This window comes from Podarcis liolepis (assembly GCF_965112155.1).
Source record: "Podarcis liolepis genome assembly, chromosome: 15".
Lineage (NCBI taxonomy): Eukaryota > Metazoa > Chordata > Lepidosauria > Squamata > Lacertidae > Podarcis > Podarcis liolepis.
The window spans coordinates 17,752,175-17,769,425 of NC_139566.1; the positions used below are offsets into that span (position 1 = coordinate 17,752,175).

Sequence of the window (17,251 nt, forward strand, 5' to 3'; positions counted from 1 at the left end):
AAATGAGAAACAGGCGGTTGGGAGGGGGGGAGTGGGAGAGCGGAGTGGCAGGAGGGTAGCCAATCGAGAGGCGAGAATGGTGGAGGAAAAAAGCGCCGCTAGCCAACGAGGCGCGGAGGGCGGGATTTAGCGGAGTTGTAGTAGCTGTGAGGAGTTTCGCTTAAGCGGGGTGTGTGAGGGAAATTTTGCTTAAGTTATTCAGGGATATATTGCACATCTCTCTATATATATTTATTACCTTCTCTGCCAAGTTGTGCAAGGGGAACTCCAAGCCTGCACTCCTCAGACCTCAATATGCCCCATTACTTTGGATAAAGGGAGGAAGGAACTAATTGCTTCATAAACTTTTTAATTAGCTTGAGGAGAAAATATATTTCCTTTCAATATTTACATGTTTGGTTTTTTATACCTTTTCCTTTTACAAAGCACAACCAGTACTAAAAGATATTAAAAGAGGCTTGTGAACAAATATTTTAAAATTCTTGAAAGAGCATGGGGGTGACAATTGAACATTCTGCCAAAAAGTGTTTCCTTAGAGTTTTAGTTTACAAAGCTTGTGGCTCAAGCAGCATGTCACTAATCCACCCCCCCCCCCGCTATAATAAGAGGTTAAATTGGCAAAGGAAAATTGAAGGGACAGTTCTAAAAAGGAGAAGCCCAAATTGAATCTGACCGTCCTCTCAAGATGGTCTTGGAAATCCAAAAACATTTCTCAGAATGTGAAAGAGAAATTGAAAGAATATAATCAAATGCTAACAAAGGTTAAAAGAAACATGACCAGTTAAAATCAGATTTAAACGGCAGATCCAATGCCCCAGGCATCAAAAAAAGCTGAAGTTCTTAAAAAAGTTACAGGCTAGTAAAACTGGTGTTTATTACACAAAAGTGTAGCAGATCTAATTAATCTTTAATTCCTAAAATGTAGCATTTAGTCATGCTTAGAAGTTCTGATTTCCTTTGAAGCATACATTTATGTAAAAACTCAGTGTTTGCAAATAAACAGAAATACCAATTTGTGTGGCACACACGAGCTTTTAATTCACCACACTCACACTCCATTACAACTGCTTTACTTTGGGAATAGCCCTTTTCCTAAGAGAAACGCTGCTCAATGACATCCTTTACATTGAAAAAACTTCCAACCTTGTCCACGAATATGATGCTTTGTCTTATTTTTCCAACTGCGTGCACACCATACATTTAAAGCACCCCCCCCCCAAAAAAAATCATGGGAACTGTTGTTTGTTTAGTTTGCTGAGAATTGCAGCTCTGAGGTATAAACTACAGTTCCCAGGATTCGGGGGGGGGGTGGAGGGGAGAGTGTGCTTAAAACGTTTGGTGCATACGCAGAAGAGTCAACCTTAGCTGGTCTCAGCTGGGTCAGTCTGCATCTCAATTGCTGCTTTGTTAGTTTTCTCTCGGGCGTCAAATGCATTCTGCAAATGTCAAAGAAGTTTTTGCCCTGCTACGGGCTTACGGCCAGTGGTGCTTGCGATCCAAGGCACGTTCCAGAAATAGTATCCTTCTCAAGTACTCTCTTCTCTGCCAGACTGCTTTTAACCTTTGGCTCCCTGACCTCAATTCGGCCATAAGCATAGCACAGTGTTCCTGAAGGTACGCTGAAGGAAATAACAATAGGGTTTGCGTGTTTTGAGCCACACACACCCAAGAACACATCTTCGAATTCTGTGTTAATTAATCTAGATCTGCCATCACCCAACTGGGGCCCTCCGGATGTTTTGGACAATAACTTCCATCAGCCTCAATCAGCATGTAGTCCAAAATGTCAGGATAGCATCGGGTTGCTGAAGCCTGATCTAGAACACTGTTTTCTTTAAACTATATTGCGGGAAGTCCTGGGGTTCCTTAGAAACATATCAGGGGCTACTGAATGTGAAGATTGATCATGGCTGACAAGCTTCCCTGAAATACGCTGCTTGGTCATCCCGCTACCATACTTCTGTTGCAAGGCATCATCATCATGACACAGGACTGTTGAGCATGTGCTAAATTCAGCTGCACTCTCAGTTCACAATGGTGAGGCCCCCAGGCTTGTGCAGGGTGGGGGCAGCTGGGTACACTTGCCCCAGGCCTCGGAGGACTCAGCTAGCTGTATGGTGGGGGCCTGCCAGGGACTGGTTGCTTTTTTGTTTCCGTTTATAACTTAATTCTAACAAGACTCCCACCCCAGGCCCTAAAGCCCTCAGTTCCATTTGAATTGACTTATATGCTTCCATCTTCTGCAGAGCAAAGCTGTCCCATGACAGCTAGCAGGCAAGTCACTGCGGTAAAGGCTCCCTTGAGATATAATTTAAAAGCAAACATCCAAGTGGTTAGGAATTGTTGGATTTATAGGGAGTTGTGCTGGATGATCTCTTGGGGACTCTCCAACTCTGCAGTTATGTGCTTCTATTACATTGCTAGCTCTGCAGTTCTCACTTCTGTGTTTCCATTGTCTTGCTTAGAAACAAACTCAGTGCTTCCTTATGCAGCAGAATCACTGACTAAAATGTAAGCAACCATACCCAAAACAGGATTTCAGGTCAGATTGGAAAAGGAACTTTATTTTTATTCCATAACAAATAGGAAGAAATTGATAATACAGGCTTGGGTTTCAACTGACTGGTATTTTATTTATTTTTATTTATTGGATATATAGCCCACCGTTCCTGCCAAATAAGTCCAAGGCAGCAAACGACAAGTGAGAAAAAAGTAAGAGCAATTCGAATACCGCCGCAGATGGGGACATTTCTCAACTTTCTTGTTGAAAGTGGAAAATTTTCAGTAGGTACCAAACAGACAACAGAAGACAGCACCTGTCTATTATCCAGGGAGAGAAAATTCCACATGGTGGGTGCCACAACACTAAAGCCCCACTTTATGCATTGTATGGAATCCAGACCTCCTGATAAGACAGTATTTGCAGAGGAGTGCAGTGATCAACTGGGTATTTAAGGGATGAGATGATCTCTAAAGTATCCTGGTCCCAAGCTGCATAGGGCTTTATTCGCCAAAACCAGCACCTTGAACTTAGCCTTCAACTGCAGGGTAACATGTTGGCGATATTCTGCCCCAATGAATCATCGAGCTGCCACATTTTGCACCAGCTGCAGGTTCCACACCAACCTCAAGGGCAACCCCACAGAGTACATTGCAGTAATCCAGTTATTATTAAATGCAGTTATGAAAAAATTACATGTGGCTGTAGGAAGACAGCTGTTATTTGCCGTTCGTACTTGACAGATGTACAGGGCTGGAAAGGCAAATTTTATACTTGTCACAATGCAGAAGGTGAATATTCACTCCTTTCTAGAGCTTCTGGTACTTTCTGTTATTTCCCCCCTTCCACCCAATCTGGAATGCCAGAGAGAGAGATCCCAGCTGCTGAAGTGCATTCTTCTGGCAACTGTTTTTCCTTGTGTTTTTCCTCTGTTAACAAATACCCTTCTGGTCTGTTTACACAAAATATAAATATATAGCCATATAAGGTTTCCTTCACACCATAAACTGCTCCTACTAAAGCCTGCTAAAGGGATCTGCTCTGCTTGAAGTCAAATTGTTCTAAAAAATCTTCCACTCATTGTGGATAGGAGAGGGTAGGCAATTCAAAGGACTGAGAATATGGTTTTTCTATTTCAGGACCGGGTGCAATGAGGGAAAGTTCATCTTTAATGGATTTGCAAACAAAAAGGTCAAACTGGACATAATATTATATACATTTTCCCATTTACTCTGCATGCTTTTTCAGAATCCGAATAGCAGCTGCAGGGGAGAAGGCTGGTAATTATTGAGATTGCAGCAGGCAGGGAAATGTAGCTTTCACCCCCTGCAATGGTTTGGATGAAAATACTGGAATGTGCCAAACTGACCTGAACAAAGAACTGAAAGCAGGGGTTTCTCCTTGTTAGATTGTGGACACTCATAATATGCAATGCCTATTCAACATCTTCCTTAAAGTTGTCTACACAAGTAATTAGATTTATATGCAAGATAGAACGTTTTGGGCCAGTTCCTATTACAGTATAAAAGATGTTCAGAGACTTATTTCCCACTCCACCCTTCCTTCTTACTATCTAACTCTGCCTCACACACACTCACCTATCTGAAGACAACAGGATCTTTGCCTATGGCACTGGCTGGATAACTGTGGAATTTATTACAGAATGCCAGGGAACTTAGATGGTAAGATACGTTAGGAAAACTTAAACATTTTTTAAAAACTGAGATAGGCTGGAGAAAGTTAGGAGCCTATATTTTCAGTTAGGGTAGGAAATCTAATTTTCTTATTAATGCAATTAAACTGCTGTTTGCATAAATTATTTTGTTGATGGAATTTGCCCTTTAGTGGTTATTTATAACTAGCCAGCACGACCAAATGGTTTGAATAAGGGTGAAAGCTATATTTTAAATTGTGCATTGCCTCTACCATCTCCAAGTCTGTTCCAAACTGATGCTTGTGGACATTTACTGATATTGCTAGCTTAATGTTTTGGACATGGCAAGATTGCTTACTCAGATATTGTAAAGCCAAAAGGATTAAAAAAAAAAAAATACAAGACAATTAAGGCTGTCATGGTGCACCACATGTGAGGGAGAAAGGCAGATCATCCCCTTTATGTGAACCAGATCCCTTCTGGGTTCAAAGAAGAAAAACTTTCACAGACTGGAGGAGCAGGGGATATTCTCCAGTGCTAGTCCTTATTTGATGCCTGTAGGAGGAGCGGTACTAACAGTGCTTGCTCCAGGGGTTTGGGGGTGCTTTGGGCATGACAGCCATAGTTGGCCTCTCTAGACTGGAAAAGGTGGGGACATGCAAACTGAGAATTCGCTAAGGCCACATCACATCTTGGATATTTTCTGTTAGGTAGCACTGTTAAGTGGTAGCACTGTTAGGGTGGAGAGCCCTCTGCTGGTCTCATCCAGCATTGCCATTCCCCTGGAGCCAGTTTTGGGAGTTCATGATATGTATTTGTATTCCTCTTTTCCAGTAGCATGCTGGAGGAAGCTAACAAAGTACTATTGCTCAAAATATTTGAAACAATTCAGTACAAATTAATAGCAAACATAAGGAATGCCATGGTGACTTCAGGATTAGATTACTGCAACACATTCTGTGTGGGGCTTCCCTTTCACCTGCAGTTACTCCAGAATGCTGCAGCATGATTGCTAACAGGAGCGAGACTCTGTCAACATATAACACCTCTGCTCAGAGATCTGCACTGGGTGCTCATTTGCTTCTCAAGGCCAAAGTCAAGGTGTTACTATCAGTATATAAAGACCTGAACAATTTGGGACCAGTTTGCTTCCAGGATCACCGTACACTATAGATGCCCAAATGACTGCTTCAGCCTGCAGAGATGGCACTGTTACAGGTGCCACATAATACTTGTTCTGTGCTTGTAAGAAATCAGTCTTTTAGTATGGCAGCACCTACACTTTATAGCTCCCTGCCCATTAACATCAGGCTTCCATTGTACTCTTTTCGATGCTTGCTAAAGACATTTTTGTTCAGGCAAACCTATCCAGACACACAAAACCTGAGATTAAACACGTGCCTTTTTAGCCTATTCTTGATTTTAATTATATTTTGAATGTTTTAAAGTATCTGCTTTTTACCATTTTTATCAGTAATTCTGTTATATTTTTATTGCGATCAAGCAGCATATAATTTTTGTTAAATAAATAAATGCAGCATTGCATCGAGAACTATCATAGGCATTGGAGAGGCAGGAGGGTAATTCTATCAAGCTCTTTTGTATCAGAATCAAACCAGCTATCTTTCAGAAGAACCATGTGTCATTTCTGACCCCTCTAGCCCAATGTTATGTACTCTCCTGCAGTGGTGTAGCATGGTTTGCCAGTGCCCAGGGCAGGGCAAGTGTTGCACCCCCACCCCCCACCCCCGTGGACTGGGCAGCTGGAGTGGAGGCATGCTTGCACTCTGCTGAAATAGCAGGACTCCACCAAATTCTACTGCCTCTCTTCTGGTAGGTCTCAAGTACAGGATTACACCTTCAGTGATGCAGCCAGTAATTACGTTTAGCATAATTACGTTTAGCATTATGTGCAGTGTTCAGAGTATGAGTGCTTCACAGGCTGGGCACATGAAAAATAAATTCAAAACTCAGCTAAATGTTTCTTTTTCTCAATTCAGATCAAATATGGTTTGAGGAAACTTCCTCAAAATGCAGTATTTCATAAGAAAGGGCATAATAGATGGATATATATGGATTGCAGCTGGTGTGTACACTGCTTCCCAGACCTGTGGTGGTAGTGCACTGCATGCAGAGTCAACGGGAACATGTACACAGGCACGTAATTATCTTGAAATCTTTACAACAACCCTTTAAGTTAGGTCACTCTTATTATCTCCACGTTGCAGAAGGGAGGAAGGGCTGTAGTGGAGATTGCAGTTTGCCTAGGGCTACGTAATGAGTACATGAGAGAAGTAAATGTTGAACCCCAGGGTCTTCTTGAGTAGAAGCTCCAGCAGCTAAATTCCATAAATTTGGCATTAATTTGTATTGCTTACCATCCATTTCTGCCTGCATTTCAAGACTTTCTTTGCTACTACAAACACTAGAAACGTATGCTTTCTTTTAAAATTTCAAACTTGAGATTCACAGAAAAATGCAAATAACCTCATGGGTAGCCTACCAGTTGCTATTCAATTGTTTTCACAAGGAAACAAGCAAACCCTCAGATATCCATTTGGTTGATTTGTCTGGTGATTTTTCTTTCTTTTATCCCAGATCTTAGGAGTGGAGAATGTACTTGATGTGCATCTTCTTTCCCCCCTGGAAATAATTCTACGATTTAAACTTTCAACTCTGTATCCCAAACGAAAGGTATGTTTTTATGTCCCAAAATTACAATACTCCAGATAGACTTCTGTGAGATAAGAGGCCTCAGACCTGTTCTTTTGAGCATTCATTCTCATTTGTTTGCAAAGAGGTTAGACAATGTTGCTTAAAGCAAACTTTATCCCACACTTCCCAGTGCATTTTTCCATCACTTATTGCAAAATAACAACAACAAATATCTTCATGAAGATGGTTTGTTGTGCAATACCTCAAAATTGTTGGTATTCTGCTTGTATTTTGGTTAAAAGGAAGATGGCTCCATAACTGGTAGGGTTCACATGGTGGAAGTGTGCGAAAACAAAGAGTCATATTCTATGGTCTTAACTGCTTCATATTTTAAATAAAGCATGTTGGTTATGTGAGGCTAGATATCCCACAAAAGCCTGAGAAATATTGCTTTTATTGATGGATCCTGCCCTCTAGAGGTCACTGGTTTGCTTGCAGGGTGTTTACACACCTTCCCATTAATCATTTGTTCACCCTATACTTTCCCCATGCATATTGCCATCACTTCCAAACAGCAAAAAGTCCCTTTTTTTAAAGAATTTGTTATGCTGGGCGGCAGAGTGCATTCATGTACCTTACATGCACAAATATAAAGTTTTGGTATGCACTTTACTTCTTCCCACTGAATACTGAATGACTTGAAGTTTCCTTAAGGACTTTTCTCTTTACCCAGGCATTTCCTGTTGATATGAAGGGGGTGGGTGTTGTTCTGCCTGCTGTAGCCATTGAAATTACATGGCTGTCCGAATGTTTTTAACTGTTATTTAATGCTTTTTGTGTACATTGTGAACTAGTTCAAGGTTCATGAATGAAAAAGGGTGTTAAAAATACAAATGTAAAGAGTGCTCTTGAGCATGTGCTGAGTGCCTTTCCCTCCCCAATGAATAATCAAATCACAACCAGTGTTAAACAAGGGCACAGGCTTTCACAGGGCAGAGTGTAATATCCAGGGACTTTCATGTCTGGAATCAACCACTGTGGCTTAATTGCTTACATGTAAGGACAGCAGCTGAGCACAGCAGCCAAACTCTCCCCCTCTTAATGCATTGACAGGACACAGGCACTGATTCCTACCCATCTCCTTCATATTTCCCATCTGTTTTCTTTTTGCATTACAGAACATCTTCCTCCTACTCAGCGTGGGGGAGAAGGGCTTATTTGTCTTTCAAGTACTTAGTCATGTTTTGTCACAACCTAAATGCTAATTTGCTGATTCGATGCTTCATATAATAGTTGGTGTTTGTAACTGCCATGGAGTTGCGAACAGAGGAAACATGGCTGGGCACTCTTGGATCTGTGGTTCTGAGGGTAAACATGATCTCAGGGCCATCTGCGAGTGTATCTGCCATGAGAGCCAGTGTGGCGTAATGTTGAGCCATGACCTGGGAGACCAGGGTTCAAATCCCCGCTCAGCCATGAAGCTCACTGGGTGCAGGACCTGAGTGCAACAGCAACTCTCCCCACTTGTGATTCCCAAGAACTGGTATAATATTCAGAAACATTACTGCCTCCGACAGCGGAGACAGAACATAGCCATTGTAGTTTGCAGTCATGGATAGTACATGTAATGAAACAATAAGGCTTATAAATGACTATCTTATCCAACTATCTTCCAATCGAACCAAATGCTGAAACTGCTTGAGAGGGGTTAAAACATTCATCCCACATTTGATAGGAGCAGTAACAGATTATCCCACTGGGAATAACTTTGACCTCTGTGAATGAGGTCAAAATCAATATTCTTTCAAGCACATTATGGGCTTCTACAGCAGAAGGAGATATGGTTAACAGCCTTCCTCACCGTATTTTCCTTATAAAAATAGTTCTTTAAATTTTGAACATACAGATAATAAAACAGAAAAAACAGGTGATCATTTGGATCACCTGAAATGCATCATACAGCTAATTAGGGGAGAAAACAGGTAAGTTAAGATTCACTCATTTTTTAATATTATTGTCACATCAAAAAATATAATTTCATTCTTTTTTATTTATTACAGGGTTCAGATTGTGCCCATCAAAAAATAAAGGGTTGTGAAAGCCAAACTATGTGAACCAGGGGTAGTGGGACTGCTCTATTACATGCCTTGTTACGTGAAAAAAAAATAAAATCATGCCAAATTGCATACAGATTGTCATGTTTACTTTGACCTCCTTCCTCGCCTTAGTGATAGAAAAGGAGCATGGCAGATTCCAGTAACTCTTTGGAGACACTAAAGCCACTGTGTGCGCCATAGCCATTCCAATCAAAGGCAGTATAGTCGCCACACTGCCTCGGATGTCCTTCAGGAAAATACCCTCCGCCACCAACGCAGGTCTGGAAGAAAAGAAAGAAGCATAAGCCAGAATTTTGAATGCACAATCTAAAAAAATTGAGGGGCCGGCCCGGCCCAATACATTTTGCTGCCCTGGCTTATTGGATCTGCTGCCCTCTGCGCAGCCACCCCCAGCCTGCTGCTTGAGGTGGCTGCCTCAGCAGGGCTAATGGTTGGGCCGGCCTGGGCGTTGGGACCAGGATATGCAACACTGGCAATTGAAGAAGCCACTCACATATTCTGTATCGCATCCTGTGACTTTAACCCCAGCACACAGAGCCATGGCAGCTTTCTCGTTATTAAACACCCGGAACTGAATGAAGCCAGGTTCAATCTTTGCTGGAAAAACAAAATCAGAGGCGGGGGGGGGGGAGAGGGATATTATGGAGTATGCAGCATATAGACTGTCCTCTATCCCAAGAGCTTGGCAGCTGCTAGCTGTTAATTTGAACACAGTACTCACGGCTCAGCTGAGGCAGCATGCCAAGGTGCAGAGCAGCTGCTTGGGGTGCAAAAGGCCCCAGGTTCAGTGCTTGGCATCTCCAGTTTTTAAAAAAGAAAGAGTATCAGCCTATACAGATACCTTCTGGAATGGGAGCTGCGTCTTACTTTAGCACTCGCAACAGTGGACCTGAGGGCAGCTAACTTTCAGGCAGTTGTGGAGGGTGAAGAAGACACAATGGTCTGTCCCCAACATAGGGGAAGCAACAGGGCACTCAGGAGGGAAGCTCAGGGGGATACCACCACACCTGCCACTGAGGCAGTTGCCTTATTTTGGCTAATGAATCAAGAAACATCTCCCGAAAGTGGTGAAAATAATTGGGAGAGTCCCATCATTTTATATGCCGAACAGCTAAAATTCAAATTCAGAATGAGGATGGGTGGGTTCACTCATTCTTTCTTTTATTCAGAACAGGGTTACCAGACCTCCTGGGCTGGCCTGAAGTTTCCAGGCTTGTCTGGATGCCTCCAGGTGGGGCAGGGGGTATTGAAGCTCCAAGTGGGCATGAATGCCAATTAATAATAATAATAATAGTAATAGTAATACAGTGGTACCTCAGGTTAAGTACTTAATTCGTTCTGGAGGTCCGTTCTTAACCTGAAACTGTTCTTAACCTGAAGCACCACTTTAGCTAATGGGGCCTCCTGCTGCCGCTGCACGATTTCTGTTCTCACCCTGAAGCAAAGTTCTTAACATGAGGTACTATTTCTGGGTTAGCGGAGTCCGTAACCTGAAGCGTATGTAACCCGAGGTACCACTGTAATAATAATAAAGAATGCAGCTTGCAAGCTTCAGCCTGGCAGGAGCCAGATGCAAATTATTGCACAGACTCTCAGTGGAGTGGGAATCTGCCCTCCTCTGCTCCCTCCTCCTCTCTCCCAATTAACCTCCATCTCCAGGACTCAGTGTTGGGAGGGAGCACAGAGAAAGAATCTCTGAAGTCCGCCCCATGACATCACCAGAGCCTATTCCTAATTCTCGGGATTGGGCCCTGAAATCTCAGGGTCTGGGGTGCTCCTGACCTTGCAACCCTACCTCAGAATCAAGTTTCAGGTCTTGGGCTGGATACTTTGGTAGGCTCTAGCTTCCCCACCAAAGCCATCCAAGCAAACTCCATGAGAGTTTTTTTTGCGCTGACACTGAGCTAAACTCACACGGAACTAAAACTTACATCGAGCATTTGGGGAGTAGAAGAAAGACGTCTGCTGCACATTGCCAGTATCATAGATGACAGGAACTGCTGGGCCGTTGTTATCTGGGCAGGTGCCAATCCCATATGTTACTGGGTATTTCTGGAAGGAGAAGAAATGCAAAAGAGCTGAGAAAGGCCTGTCTGAGAACATATATGCTGGCCTCTAAAAAAGTGATGCTGACCAGTTGCTGCCTCTCAGCCTTACCTACCTCACAGGGTTGTTTGGGGGATTAAATTAGATGGGGAAGAACCATGAACACCTTGGAGAAAAAGGTGGGATATAAATGCAATAAATAATAACAAACGTGAGAAGATAAAAACAAAAGGATCACATTTGTTTTATGCTGGCCTTTAACGTGGTCCAAAACAGATATAACATGTGATTAGATATCCCAATTAAGAACAAAATGTCAATGCAAATGCAGGGGGTCATCCAAAATGGCCATGCTGCCTGAGGCTGAGCTGATAGGCGTTGGGAGCCCAAAACAAGGAGAGGGCACCAGGTACTCCAAACTAGTCACAGCTATCAATGCCCAAATATTGAGTCACTAGGCAGCCATGCTTACCTGGTAGAGCCTGAGAAGGTTGCCTCCTTCTTCAGCCAAGAATCCATTTTCAGTGTGGTACCTCAAGATGGCGGCATCCATCCATTCCTTCATGGGGGTGTTGTTTGGGACATGCCAGATTGCCAAATCCCGAGCTTCAAGATCATAGTAGCCAGGGTTCTGAAAAGCAAAAAAGTCTGAGAGGAAAATCTTGTATGCTGGGGGTAAGAACCTTTGGGCCCAGGGGCCAAATGTGGCCCTCCAGATAGCTTTATCTGGTCCTCAGTCCCACTCTTCATGGGACTTGCTTTGCAGCATCCTTGACAACTTTTGCTTTTATTTTTGTATTACTTTCCCCATACAGTGGTGCCCCGCAAGACGAAATTAATTCGTTCCGCAATTTTTGCCGTCTAGCAAATTTTTCTTCTTGCGAAGCACGGTTTAAACGGTTTAACAAAGTCGCAAGACGTTTTCGTCTTGCAAAGCAAGCCCATAGGGGAATTCGTCTTGCGAGGCAAATCGCAAATGAAAAAACCTTTCGTCTAGCGAGTTTTTTGTCTTGCGAGGCATTCGTCTTGCGGGGCACCACTGTAATGACCGCTGCCCACCTCAGATGGGGGGGCGCCTTTTGCAGGTTGCACGCAGCCACCTGATCCTACATGACCCGGCAGTTCAGCCTGGCTTCGCGGCCATTGCAGGGGGGCGATGGGGGGGTCTTGCACCGCTTCCCGTGCTCGTGGGGGACGTGGGCTGCGTCGCTTCCTGCGGCCTTCTCCTTTCTCCCGCATTAGCGCAGCCTGCCCGTTCCCCGCGCTTACTCGGTGGCCCCCGCGGCAGGTTTCCGCGGTACACATGGCAGCGGCCATGTTAGGGGTGGCCGCCTAGCGGCGGCCATCTTGAGGGTGGCGGCAGCCATTTTTAGGGGGCTAATAAAAATAAATATTAAAATATAGTAAATAAATGAATGAATGAATAATGCATGCCCTTAATTATTACCATTACTATTATCGTTATTACTGCTGAGATTTGCAGCCAGTCTTGGGCCTGGGGCCTGGTTATCCACCAGCTAGAGGATATAACCCGTTGACTTCGAGCGATATAATACAGCGAACCTTAACTGTTTTCCTGGGTTTATTTTACAGCTTACTCTAGCGACACCTGCTGTGGCTCAGCTCTTGTCTCACCCTTTCACTCTTAGCTTTCCCGCAATATCAAGCGTCAGCATTTCAGTATATTAGTTCTGAATCACTAACACCTTCAGTCCCCATTGTGTCTGCATTTTTGTTAGCTGTCTTCTAATCCACATGTAAGTCCAAGCCCAGCTGATGAGGTCAGTTCACTTCAAAATGCAGACCCATATTTCTACTCCGTTCCCAGTTTAAACTAACCGCAGTTTGTCCCACGTTGGGGGGTGAAATGACAAACTGGTTAGCTGGAAAACGGAAGCAAATGGTTCCAACCGCATTGTGGGAAAGGTGAAATCAAGGAAGAGTGCAAAAGCCCAAGACTTACACTCGTTTGGTGCTAAACCCTGGTTTAGGATTTATATTCAAACACAACCTATGCTGCGTACGCTTCCTAATCAAGAAAACCCACCATGCGCAGTACGGAAAGCAAAGCTGACCTTGTAGTCATCGCTTGTGCAGCCCTTTGCTGACCCGAAGGTGGCATTGTTGGACCAGTTGCCTTCTCCATTAGGCCATTTGACGTCATTGCCCTGCTGGCTAGACCAGCGGTCTCCCTGGGTGCATTTCCCATAAATGTTGTTCTCGTGGATGCTGGCCACTAGTGTCCAACCGCCTCCATTCGTGGTCATGTCGCAGAAGGTTTGGTAAACCTCACCATCTTCTGTGGCCAAGTCATACAACCCATCTGCAAGAGGGAACCAGGATATCAGGAGAGCCCTGCCTGATCAGGCCCTACCAGTCCAGCATCCTGTTCTCACAGCGGCCAAACAGATGCCTGTGGGAAGCCAGCAAGCAGGATCCGGGCGCAAGAGCCCTCTCCTGTAGTCTCCATGACATGAGCACAGCCATCAATAGCCCTCTCATTCACAAATAAAATATACAATATTACAATAATATCATAGGCAGTGGTTAGAGATGGATATTTCTTACACAATAACCCCACATTCTGCACACATTTGACTTGCGCAATTCCAGCCGCTAAAGAGGAGGGGTGCCTGTATTTGCTGTTCTCAGTTTCACCATATGTGGGGCACAAACCTGTTAGTTTGCATTTCTTAGTGCAGAAAGTATTGATCTGATGTGTAGAGGTCTTTCCTATTCTAATTAATTGAAGTGGGTTCTAGAAGCTTCTTTGTGTGAAAGAAACAAGTAGAAGGTTCATGTTGTTTGGGTGATTCCTTCAGAGAAGCTGAGTACAGCTGGTTTAAACTAGTTCTCTTATCTCTTCTGTCAAGGTCATGCTGACTATAATAGTAAGGACAGAAGGAGCCTAGGTTTCTCTTTCTACCTCTCTTCCTTCTGGTGTGGTGTTCTGCACATAGTATGCTTAGTGTTAAGGTTTAGACTTATAAGTTATTGTAAGTTTAAGTGAAGTCTGCTGCAACTGGATTTCATTTGTCTTCAGTAAAGCTCTGATGGATAAAATATTAATTGCCTCTGGTCTATTTTTGGGGAATCCTGCAACGTGTTTAAGTTTTTACTCTGCTAACTATACACTGGAATCTATTCTGGATCAACACTGAGTAGAATTTCACTAACAAGAACCATCCCCGCATAGTTTGGAATCACTTTGATTCCTGTCCACAACAGCCAGCTCAAGGCCCCGCCATAATGGTCACATGGGCAGAGACATGCAGAACTTACCTTGTGGCCGTTGCACTCAGCTCATCACACCCCCTAAAAGTTCTGGACCGAACATGCCCCTTTCCCGACTCACCCACCTGTGGCTCCTTCCAGTGCTGTTTTGATTTCCATGCAGCTTCGGGGCAGAGACTGAAGGAGATTCGGGGGCAGACCTTGATGGTTCTGGAGACAGGTTGCATCTTCCCACTTGACCATCAGCTTGAGGATGTCTCGCTTCAAGGAAGTGACACAGCCATTGCTCTCTGCACAGAATAAATTCATCAGGGCCCTGGTCTTCAATTAGTGGGTCGGAAACCCGCAAGCGAGGGAGGCCAGTGGTGGTTTAGCGGTTAGAGCTTTGGACTGCTAGGACCTGGGAGACACCAGGGTTCAAATCCCCACTTGGCCATCATAACGCTTGCTGGGCGTGACTGCCTCTGCCTCGCAGGGTTGTTGGGATTAAATGAGGGAGGGGAAAACCATGGTTGCCTCCTTAAAACTCCTTGGAGAAGAAGGTGGGGTGCAGATGCAATAAAATAAGGGTCACACGAAGTGGAACCAGAACACTTGCTTTTTAAACAAAGCAAAAAGGGTGGGAGGAGAGAGAGGGAGAGTATGGTTACATCTACACCAGTGTTCCCCAACCTTGGACCTCCAGCTGTTTTTGGACTACAATTCCCATCATCCTTGACCACTGGTCTTGCTAGCGAGGGATGATGGGAGTTGTAGTCCAAAAACAGCTGGAGGCCCAAGGTTGGGGAACACTGATCTACACTTTTATGCAGATTCTACATAGTTCTCCTTTCTGGAGAAGAAGGATCTTGGACACAGATGCACTAGGATATTCCAGGCTAGACTGCTGTAATGTACTTAGCATGGGGCTGCCTTTGAAGATGGTTCAGAAACTTGAACTGGGGCAAAAATGTGATTTCCCAGCTGCTGGTTGGAGCCAGGTGATCAGAACACATGGTTTTATTTAATTACTAAATGCCTATCCTGTTTTTGCTCCCAAAGGGTGGCAAACACCAAAGTGGGTTTTTTTTACAACAACAACACAAACACAGAAATTAAATGAAAAGAAAAACATTTTGAAACTATTCAAAAGAACACGCTGCAGGGTAATGCCAAATCAACATGCAACAAGCTTTCTGTTTTCAGAATGAAACCGTTTTCTCAATAAGTGCATTTCGGCAGCAAAAAAATAAGCAACAGATCTAGATGCTGTGTGGATTATGTTGAAAAAGCAAGTACTCAGGTCTGCACTGAGCATAGAATCAAAGGTCTTGCATACGCAGCCAGAACCTGTGAATTTTGTTTCTTTCCAAAGGTCTCATTCAACTGCCACACAAGCCTCCTGGTTAAAGCAGCCATATTTATTTTAAGACCATTATATATTATAATCTACCCAAAGGTCCTTTGTTTTGTCAGGATTCAATTTCCATTTATTTTATTGCATTTTAATTATTAAGTTCATCAAATGTATACATATTTATGCAGTGCTTTTTTCCGGGGATACGCATACCCCTAAACGTTTTGTGAATCTTTGTACTTTTGTCCATTCACTGTATTTTTCCCGATTCGAACTATAAAATGGTGATTTTCTTGAGTCATAATGAGAGTACCCCTAAACATTTTTTTACAGAAAAAAGCACTGCATTTATACAAATTTATACATTGCTTGATCGTAAAAAAGCAAACCGTGGGTGGTTTACAAAAAAAAAACCCCAATAAAACTATCAATAAGAAAAATGAACAATTCCAGACTTTCAAAAAGTTAAAATAACAATAGGCCCAAAACAGATTAAAACTCCCATCAACTTTCTAAACATCTGGGTAGCCTTCTCTAAACAAAAATGTTTTTAGCAGGTACCAAAAGGAATATAGTGAAGGCACTTTCCTGATTTCAATAGGCAGGAAGTTCTGACGTGTAGGGGCTGCCACACTAATACTAATAGTAACAATTTGAACTTGGCCTGATTTTTTGAAGCTCATTCGCCTATTACTGGCTATTATTTCACCAAGGGACCCACAAGCTTACCGCACCGTTCGCCTTCTGGAAACACAAACACACACAGCAGAATAATCACAAGTTGCTTCATCTTCCTAAAGTGAAAGACCAAAGGTTCATTATTTCAGAATCACTCCGCTCCAGAACTCATCATGCACTCAAACAGAAAGCGAGAGAGAGAGAGATTTGGAAGGAAGCAGAGCTAAATTGCAATTGAGTGACGGCTGGATCTTTGGCAAATCGGATGGAAACCAACTGGTGGAAATTCAGACCATTGAGGAGGGTCAAGGAAGCCTCCCTCAGGCTGTTTGCACTAAACCAGACCCACAAGTACCTGGAGTTCCCCACATGGATTGGCAGGGGGCTGCAAGACTAAATAAAGATGCACTATCTTGCTCGCTCACACACACACACACACACACACACATTCATTGTGGGTAGTAGGCAGTGGTTGTGTCGTCTGGCCCTCCATGAAGAATTGAGCAACCCCTCACACTCTAGGCTCCTCTTTCTCTGCTTGAAAGGTGGGCATCCATTTTGGGACCTGAAGCCAAAAATACTTCTGCCTTATTTTACGTGGCATAAATGGTTGGGGAGGGGGACTTTTCAGCTCACCTGACTTCAAGATCACAGCTTCCTCCAGCTGTTTACTACAGGACACTACAGAGGCAGCAGCTCAGACAGGAAGAAAGGCCCGGCCCTCCGACCAGACGGGTTCAGTCCTCTTCTCGTCTTCATTAACAATGAAATGGACCTCGGTGAGCAAGCCAGGGCAAACAGCTCACAGTGGTCAGCGGCCAGAGGTTTGTTGACATAAGGACAGACAGTGACCAAGAGGGCACTGAAAAGATTGCAGAGAGATTAATTCACTTACAGGGCAAGGCTATGTCCACTGAGCTCAATGGAATTTATTCCCAGGCAAGGAAGTATAGGATCGCACCTTTATTCTTCAAGGGACACACACACACCAGTGGCGTAGCGTGGGGGGTGCCAGGGGTGCCGGCTGCACC

The 17,251-nt window shown here is 43.7% G+C and overlaps 1 protein-coding gene and 1 long non-coding RNA gene across 3 annotated transcripts; one reads left to right on the forward strand and one right to left on the reverse strand.

Moving 5' to 3' along the window:
* The first annotated feature begins 1 nt into the window (after position 1).
* LOC310694135 lies at positions 2 to 8,995 on the forward strand. 2 transcript variants are annotated; one of them, XR_014519561.1, is made up of 4 exons: positions 144 to 169; positions 2,247 to 2,287; positions 2,466 to 2,542; positions 2,660 to 8,995. It is a non-coding gene; the product is annotated as an uncharacterized lncRNA (long non-coding RNA). The 2 variants fall into 2 exon arrangements; XR_014519560.1 differs by having other exon boundaries at positions 2 to 2,287.
* Positions 8,797 to 17,012, reverse strand: LOC310694134 (intelectin-like protein). The gene is made up of 8 exons (XM_083476916.1): positions 16,857 to 17,012; positions 16,272 to 16,336; positions 14,332 to 14,496; positions 13,048 to 13,295; positions 11,445 to 11,603; positions 10,858 to 10,978; positions 9,420 to 9,523; positions 8,797 to 9,186 (listed from the first exon to the last, which is right to left on the reverse strand). The coding sequence occupies exons 2-8, from the start codon at positions 16,330 to 16,332 to the stop codon at positions 9,034 to 9,036; spliced, it is 1,011 nt and encodes a 336-aa protein (XP_083333042.1). The 5' UTR covers positions 16,333 to 16,336; positions 16,857 to 17,012; the 3' UTR covers positions 8,797 to 9,033.
* Positions 17,013 to 17,251: the final 239 nt, after the last annotated feature.

Coding starts and splice junctions, on each gene's coding strand:
- LOC310694134 (XM_083476916.1), bottom strand. CDS start 16,332: ATGAAGCAACTTGTGATTATTCTGCTGTGTGTGTTTGTGTTTCCAGAA. Junction 10,979..11,444: donor ACCTTCTCAGGCTCTACCAG/GTAAGCATGGCT, acceptor TTCTCCTTCCAG/AAATACCCAGTAACATATGG. Junction 9,187..9,419: donor CAGGATGCGATACAGAATAT/GTGAGTGGCTTC, acceptor CTTTTCTTCCAG/ACCTGCGTTGGTGGCGGAGG.